At 39.0% G+C, this 8,377-nt stretch overlaps 1 protein-coding gene across 2 annotated transcripts in view; it reads left to right on the top strand.

Annotated features, from left to right (window-relative positions):
* Positions 1-7,043: 7,043 nt before the first annotated feature.
* The window catches only part of dgkza (diacylglycerol kinase, zeta a), a 122,631-nt gene continuing 121,297 nt past the window's right edge, over positions 7,044-8,377 (top strand). For both annotated transcript variants that reach the window (XM_062549993.1, XM_062549992.1), the window contains exon 1: positions 7,044-7,458. In XM_062549993.1, coding sequence (XP_062405977.1) covers positions 7,172-7,458 — 287 coding nt within the window. In that variant the 5' untranslated portion in view covers positions 7,044-7,171. The remainder of the gene's footprint in view (positions 7,459-8,377) is intronic.

Here is an 8,377-nt window from a genome sequence, read left to right as displayed (position 1 = left end):
AGTGAAGTGAGAGAGGGGGGAAGCGTCAACAACTCCAAAGACAAGGCCAAAACAGATTCACTTCTAGGACCCTCTAAATATAGGACATATGTTCCATTCAGACCAATGGAGTGGCCCTAGCCCATGTGCCTGAGTTCAAGAGAGGGTAAACGGCAAATTAGATAGACATTTGAAGAATTGTTCCCCACTATCTGTGTTTTGCTGTTTTTCAAACTTTAAAAAGAGCTAGATTTGGGAGTAATATAGACAGTAAATTAAGTACAAGAATGAAAAAGTACTCCTATTATGAGTGTTGCTCATGATTGCCATGTGACTGAAACTCAGAGTGTGTATTTTTGCAAAGATATTTTAATTTCTTCTGTTTTAAAATGCGGGCACTATGTTTGGTAGGTAGTTTAATTCATCTATAGTATACTATGGTTGGACATTCATATATGTTGCAGTCTTTGAGATGTTATTTTTCTCAAACCCATCATTTCAACTGCATACACACATACTACAATGGACTTTTTGGTTTAAATGACTATTTGCACTTATTTCATGCCTGCATGGGGGAAATGTGTTGGATTCCAGTTTGTTTAAGTGCCTTCTGTCTCCTCGGTGAAATAATTTTATTATTATATTCCTCAAACACCTGTTTTTTTTATTTTTTTTTTATTTTACCAATATCTTTCAAATTATAAGAGGTATTTTTGGGAAGTATAGCATCTGTAAAATATGTAAGTATTGTCAGCATCGAAAATGGCATATTTATCTTATGCAACAAAAAAAAAAGTGAAGCAATTATCTAAGTTCTATCAATACATTCAGCGGTGTAATGTCATAACTGTCCAGCAGTCAAAGGTATTTTTATGGAAAATATAATACCTGTAATATATATGTAAGTATTGTCTGCATCACAAAAGTGCATATTTATTTTATGCAATGAAAAAAAAAGTATTGTGTGTTTTGTATCTATGAAAATAATAGTGTCATGTTTTAATACTTAAGTTGAATTTTTATTTCTGTTAGAAAATAATTTGTGTATAAGCATTAGAATCAAAGGAACAGGGACAATCAACTGTAAAAAATTAAATAATTATTTGATAACAATAAATCGCATTCCCTAGGACTAGCCATTCCATATTAGTCTAGCCAGACCACATAAAGACTGCCATTTATCAATTGAGTAAATTATCTCAATTTACAGTCTTTAAGTGTGACACCGATTCAATTCTGAAGTTATTTTTCTCCTCACACATTGGCTAGAGGATGATTGTGGTACATACGGACATAGGTATGGGTTAATTGATTTCTCCCAGTTGATGTAGCAAGATAATAATTCCTAAATCTTTCAGAAAGTAAACAACCAGTACTACTATTTGAATTTTTTTTTTATTATACCCCTATAATCACCCAGTTTTTTATTTTTCATAATTCGTCTACATGTTGGTACATGTTATCTCACCCAGAAGCTTTGACAGATTCAAAACTTTTCAGGGATAACCATATTTTTGGGAAATGACACATAAGTCCTTGACAAACACTTTATAGAGTGCTTCAAAGCATATAAGTAATTAACTATAATAGTTTCTATAGTTATGTATATTTTTTAAATGTGTTTTGATTATTTTTATGGTATTTAAATATGAATTCTGAATACCCAGGTTGCCTAATTTTGAAGGAGGATTTTTTTCCTGCTCAATTATGCCTGTAATTCACCACAGTGGCCAAAAGCAAAGCACTGTACTGAGCAAAAATTATGTTTTTGTTTCCTTTCAGTTGCACAAAGACGTATAGCAACATTTATGTTATGGATTAGAGATGAAATTGTCATAAATGTCAGAAGGGTATTTGGCTATACAAAAATGAAATTACACTATTTGTCAAATTTCTGTGCCATTGTACGATACCATTTCCTGATTGTATGTGTGTATGAGTTTCACTATATGGTATCGTCAATAGTGTTGAACACTGTCCATAATGACTTCTGCGCAAGCTTACCAGGGGAAAGCATAACCTAAATTCTTGAAAAAAATGTCCACATACATCTTATATGCACAGTCCATGATTCTGGTAAAAGATTGTTGATAATTACACTTCCATTATGATTTCAGGAACAATGGAAGGTGCAATTATCCAATTTAGTCATCATATAGCATCATATAACACGGTTATGACTCGACCAGAGCCGTGAAGATACAGTACACCTAGAGTATGTTAGTGTGGAATTATGGACTGTGCCCTTAATGATGTTTTATTCAAATGTTATAAAACAGCTAACTTGCCCAGTCATGGTGACAAAGTAAAGACCTTAAACTTGTATGCCAAATGAGAGTGATACGCCACTTTTTGTGTCTACAGTACGTAAACCTTTCTTCCAAGACATTCCATAGCAATTTTCTATGTCTGACATTACATTTGTGTTACCCTCTGTACATATGTGCAAGTGAAGTCTTTACTGTAAATACTGAGAATGTATTTTTGTATTTGTAATGTATTGATGTATTTTGGTATTCATCTGGCATCTTTTGAGAGCAGCCTGTGTCTCAGTTCTTTCGTACCATTGCTGTTGAAAGTGCATGAATTTCTGTTGTGACCATTCTCATTATATTTCTGTCTCCTGTCCTGTAGATTTAGACTAAAGCAATATAAAAAATGCAGAAGCAAACACTCTCTCTTGTTCATTTGTGCATAAAATTAGTTAGGCTATTTGATGGGGAGGGGGGCAACAATCTGCCAACACCCGCAGATGAGATCAGAGGTACAGTAGGGGAGGGGATGGCTGAACAAGCAGCTGACACCAGAGAGCAGAGTAACTTTGAAATGGTGAACATGTACTGAAATAACTAAAGAGCAAGCAACGCTAATATCTTATCAGAGGTTATCCCAACAAGCATTCATACCCAGTTGTGGCCTGTTTTATCTGTCCACACAGTGTTCAGTGTTATCACCTTTTTTTAAAAAAAATCTCTACCTGCTTGTTTCTTTGATTAAAAACAATGAAGGCAGATGTGTGATGTATAATCACACCATAATCATAACACATCATATCTTATGCAGAGTGCAAGCGGATTCATTGTGAGCTTTTGAACATGGAAGTTATATTATGCTGCCACTGGATGTCAGTCTTTCCACACGATACTGTACACTCCCCAAACCATCAGGATACTTATTGTGTTGTGTAGTGGCCAACATATACAGTACACATAAGTCAGTACAGAAACATCTTTTAGGCGAGGTCATATTTCTATAATGTATTGTTTTGGGCTGATCTGGACATGACCGCACATGTGTGGACTGAAGATGAACCAGCATGCTGAGTATGTTGGTGCAGGTCAGTGTGCAGCCTAAGCATGGGCAGCACCGCATCACTGCTAACGTGCTCTTTCTAGGTTCTGTGATACAAGAGCCCACTACTAGTAAGGTCCAGTTCTATTATCACACTACATTTGTCTAAGAATTGTCAGGTTGAATGACTCAAACAGTAGCATATTGTACAGCAGCCTACGCCAGGTGAAAGATCGGAGATAGGCTGGATCCAGTTCACTGATAATAGCTTGGCGATTTGCATTTTGGCCTTTCAAGTTGGTGTCCAATCAAAGCCGATATAAATAGCAGAGAATGACCTTTGTGTCTTTGAGTCTGTGACACCAGTGTTTTGTACCTCACCATAGACAGTACATAGTCAGTTGATTGGCATTATGCTCATATTCGGGACATTTTCTCAGTTTAATCCTGGCAGTTTACAAACAGACATAAAGCCATTCAAGCATGAAAATAATAAAGGTAATGCTGTTCAAGCATTTTCAAACAGTATATTAATATGGAGTGACATTTCTTTTGTATCACAGAACCAATTATTCATATAACAACTACATACCGTATTCGTAAGTTAAGCCAACCAGAAACATTCACATGAAAACATAAAATGCATCATCAAAAGCATTTGTATGTGTTGACTGCACGATCTGAGCTGTGACTCAACATTTGGTGTCACCGCGACCCTCGTCACTCCCACACACAGCAGCTGGCATCCCTGCACCTGATAATGACCCTGCGGGGCCTGGCATCCCTGCACCTGATAACGACCCTGCAGGGCCGGGCTCTGGGGCCTTTATGGCCGTACTTGGTCTCCGTGTGCACTGCTTTCATCAACACAGTGACCTATAGTCTGCACATAGCTAGTTCCAAGCTTTACATGACTGTCTGCCTAGTGTTCCATAAAAGTATCCATTGACTACCATCCTTTACTTTTGTAAATTCAAAATAGTAATATTCTTAACCGTAGGTACATATAACATAACAGTTCAGATTTGGTGAAATAAAACTGCACAAAAATGAATCAGTAAACATGATTACTTTCGCAAACACATTAGGTTTATTTCAGTCATTAAGTCCAGCATACAATGACCTACAGTAGCCTAATTTCTGTTCAGATGATGACAAAGATTCTGGTGGTTCACCTGTTCTGTAGCCTATGTTGTTTAGTACAAAAATGTGCAGTGCGTTTTGTTGTCACTGAGTTCACATGATGTTGGCTCTCTTTTAATAAATCACTCAATCTTGATTTCACAGAAGATTAATGTGGATGTGGATGAAGTGGATGCACAGAGATGGATTACTGAACGGGCCTACTGGGCCCAGGCCCAGGGGTACACACACACACACACACACACACACACTACTGGGCCCAGGCCCAGGGGTACACACACACACACACACACACACACACACACACACTACTGGGCCCCTGCCCAGGGGCTCTGTAGCCCAAGCTTCTGAGTGAAGTCCACCCCTGACATCCGCATGGGGCCCTTCAGTTAAATAACGCATGTTATTCACCCCAACATCTGAATGGGGCCCCTCAGTCAAATAACACGGGTTATGGTATGTGTGATGTGTCATAAAAATGTCCCTCCACCATAATAACACAAGTTATTTTATTCACCTCTGATATCCTGTAGAGAGCTGAATGTCCCTGTTTACTGCTGCCGATTCCTGTGTGAGTGCAGGGGGTTAGTTGGTTGGATGTGTGTGTGTGGAGGGGCATCTGTACCCAGGGGATCCAGCGCAGTGGCTCATCATTTGGCTATGCAGATGTGGAGTGAGTGATGACTGCCAATCATCACAAGGGCTCCTCCTGAACTTTGTGTAGAAGACACAATAGACACGGCACTGCTGTCAAGCACATACACAGAGAATGGAACTGCACAGATTAGTGTATTTACTTGCACTGCTTTTTTACGGCACTGAATTTACTTGCTTTTTTTTTTTTTTTTTAATCTATGCAAACACATCAGTAATCAGATCACATTTAGTTGAAATTGTGGGCTAAATTCCATAGAATTTCAAAGTGTCAAGTTTCTGAGGCAATAATAATCTAACAGCCAAGCAAATATAATCTCCACCTGCCACTAGAATTCCACATTTAAACAGTAATTATTTTGCATTGTACATATAGGCTATGAATGCATAATTTATAACAAGAATATAAAGCAGACTAAAGACATGCATGGTAAAATCACTTTAAAAGGAATACATATTTCACCGTATATCTACCCCTCTGACCACCAAATCATTAAGCATAAATGAATGAATGACAACAAATATTTTGATGTATACACATTACACCTTACAACTGACGGGATCAACAGAACAACATGACAAGTGTATGATTTCAGTGCACTGCACAAGCAAATCTATAACTTTGATCAATATGTGATAATGCATTAGTTTTTTTTGATAGAGTGCTCTTTGAATTGTCATTATTTTATTATACTAAATGTGAACTTTGATGTCTGTAAATTGATTTTTCTCTCCTATTGAAACTGTAATGCTGTCTTAGTGTGAGCTCCTGTGCATAACAGAAACTAAATAATGGTGACGTATGCCCAATTGTCAAGAGTAAAATGTAAGATGTATAAAATGAATATTAATGTGTCTTTGCACTTGACCTATGACCAGCAGCACAGCTACACCTTATGTAACATGTAAATTGACCTTTGTAAAGGAAGCAACTATAGCTCCTTATGAGTAAGAAAACAAGTTTTTTTTATGCTTGATGATTAATTTAAAGCACAAACACATTTAGCAGTCTTGAAAATGAACCGTCAATTTCAGTCATGTTTTCATGCAAAACTTTTGTGTTCCTCAAAGATGTTGGGTGTGGTGTGCCAATCCATTCATGTGAAAAGCCCTTTCATATTGATGTTTTCCCAGTGACAAACAGGGTTACTGTGCCGTATTGAACAACAGAGACAACATAGATCAATTGTTCCAATTTGTAAGTCTCTGGTCCTTTGTCACTGTTATGAGTTCATTTTTTCTCACCCCTCTCTTTTTATGAAGTGTTGATCATAGATAAAGTTTGGGATATTATTCATATCCATTTCCATTAGTGTACACTATATCCTCAAAGTTGTTATGAGAGAGACATGATCCAAACAATGGCACCCATGATAGTCAGACACCCAATGAGCCTTAACCTTATTGCACCATCAGTAGCATCGTTTTCTGTCTCAGGCTCGTGCTCCAGGAGGAAATTAAATGGGCATCTGGTGATGGTAAGTCAACAGTCTCTGAACTGGTTTAACGTGTTCAGAGCAGAGTAGAGCTTTTCTTCCTGGAGGATGCGGAACAAGGGTGCTCACATGGTTATCCAGAACACACAAACAGCAGTTGCTTAAAAAGGATTCGATTGTGGTTAAGGAACATGGAAACATCCCGACTGGACAGGAACAGGAGTATCAGAGAAAGTAGGCTATTCTATTGCAGATTTAAGTAGCCTATACAAAATCACACTTAAACAGATCACATGATAAGCCTAGGCTACAGTATGCATGTTACAAGGCTGGGCATGTTTCGAAGCCTGTGTGTGCACGACGAGATTTACCTGGTGCCCTGATAGTTCTATCCTACTATGTTCTCGTTATTGACTGTGGTTGGCTGACGCCGTTGTGATTAGAAGAGGGGGCGGGTCTCCAAAACCCCAGCTGAGGGTAGTGTAGTCTATGCCTCTGCAGTTAGAGTAGGCTAAGCAGTCACATATTTTAGGTGGAAAACCTAAACAGAAAACAAGTAAATCCTGTAAATTATCGTTCAGAATTATATTATTACGCAGACATTCTTGTCTGAGAATCTTGAACGAGTTTTAGGTTTCAAAGCTGTGGATAGTTTCGCACACGTTCAGATGGCTGAAGCAGCTGATATGGCCGGGGACAGTTCCACTCGTGCGGCTCATAGTTCCGCGGACTCCACTACAATCATGGTACCCACAACTCTGGAAGATGTAGCCGAAGAGGAGGACGTGTTCTTGCCCGACAGTGGAGCAGACAGAGCAACTTTCAGGACACGCGACTGTCCTGGACATGACTCCAAGACTCCCCAGACGCCGCGGGAAGCCACCGCGTTAACACCGGATAGGCAGATGGAGAACGAGTTTCTTCATCTGACAATCCGGAAGCAGGTGTCATACAGGTAAGACCTGCGTGCTTGTGAATTTCGAAACAACTTCCTTCTATGTAACGTGCACCGGTTGAGGCGCGTAATGTAGGCTGAGTGCAAACACCGATGCAATTTCCAAGTAAATACTTTGACATTAAGTTTTGTTGTGGATATAGCCTTGTCACCCGAATAACCTTTTAAACGTAGCATAGGTCAACATACAGCAAGGCTATAGCCTATAGTGTCAGCGTTTTTCTGGTCGGTGGCTCAGTCCGACCATTTGTATTTCCCCCTGCGGACGTTTAGGTAGATAGGCTATGGTATCTTTTTATAGGCCCTACTTACCATACAGTCCGTCAGTTGGCCTACTGTAGGCTATTGTTTGTCATGAAAAGCATAAACAGCAATATGTTTTGTTTACTTATAACAGTAGGCTAGAAGTCGGTGCAAGGTCCAACAGTTTTCAACAAGACCATTTTTTCAACAAGCCAATGAAATTTCAAACGAATAGATCTAGTATCAGGCTCGCCTAGGATACTATTTAAGGGTAGACCTACTTACACGTTATTTTCCCACTCGTTTTGGTAATCACTAGGTTTTTGTTGTCCATAATGTGTTTTGGCCTGTGGCCTACAGGTCAGTTTTGCCCTGTGTCTGTCTGGCTCATGGGCTCAGAGGCCGGCTCACTGGCTGATTTTAATCCTTGAAATATTTTACTTCAGGGATTTTGGGCGCACTCAATCACACATGGTCTAGCCTACTTGCACACCCCCACAATTGAAATCTCACTGTGCTCAATCCTCGAGGCCCTTTTGTTGGTTGTTTTGAGAAAATTCTCTAATCAAACACCAAAAGAGTGGCTCATGTGGGCCTAAGCCAACAATCAAGTGCTCAATCAGGTTCTGCCAATTTGTTGATATCTTCCTCAATTTCCTTTTGGTCCAGAGAGGAT

This window comes from Sardina pilchardus, chromosome 11, assembly GCF_963854185.1.
Source record: "Sardina pilchardus chromosome 11, fSarPil1.1, whole genome shotgun sequence".
Lineage (NCBI taxonomy): Eukaryota > Metazoa > Chordata > Actinopteri > Clupeiformes > Clupeidae > Sardina > Sardina pilchardus.
Note: the sequence above shows the minus strand (reverse complement) of the source record. Positions and strands in the feature narration are given on the sequence as shown.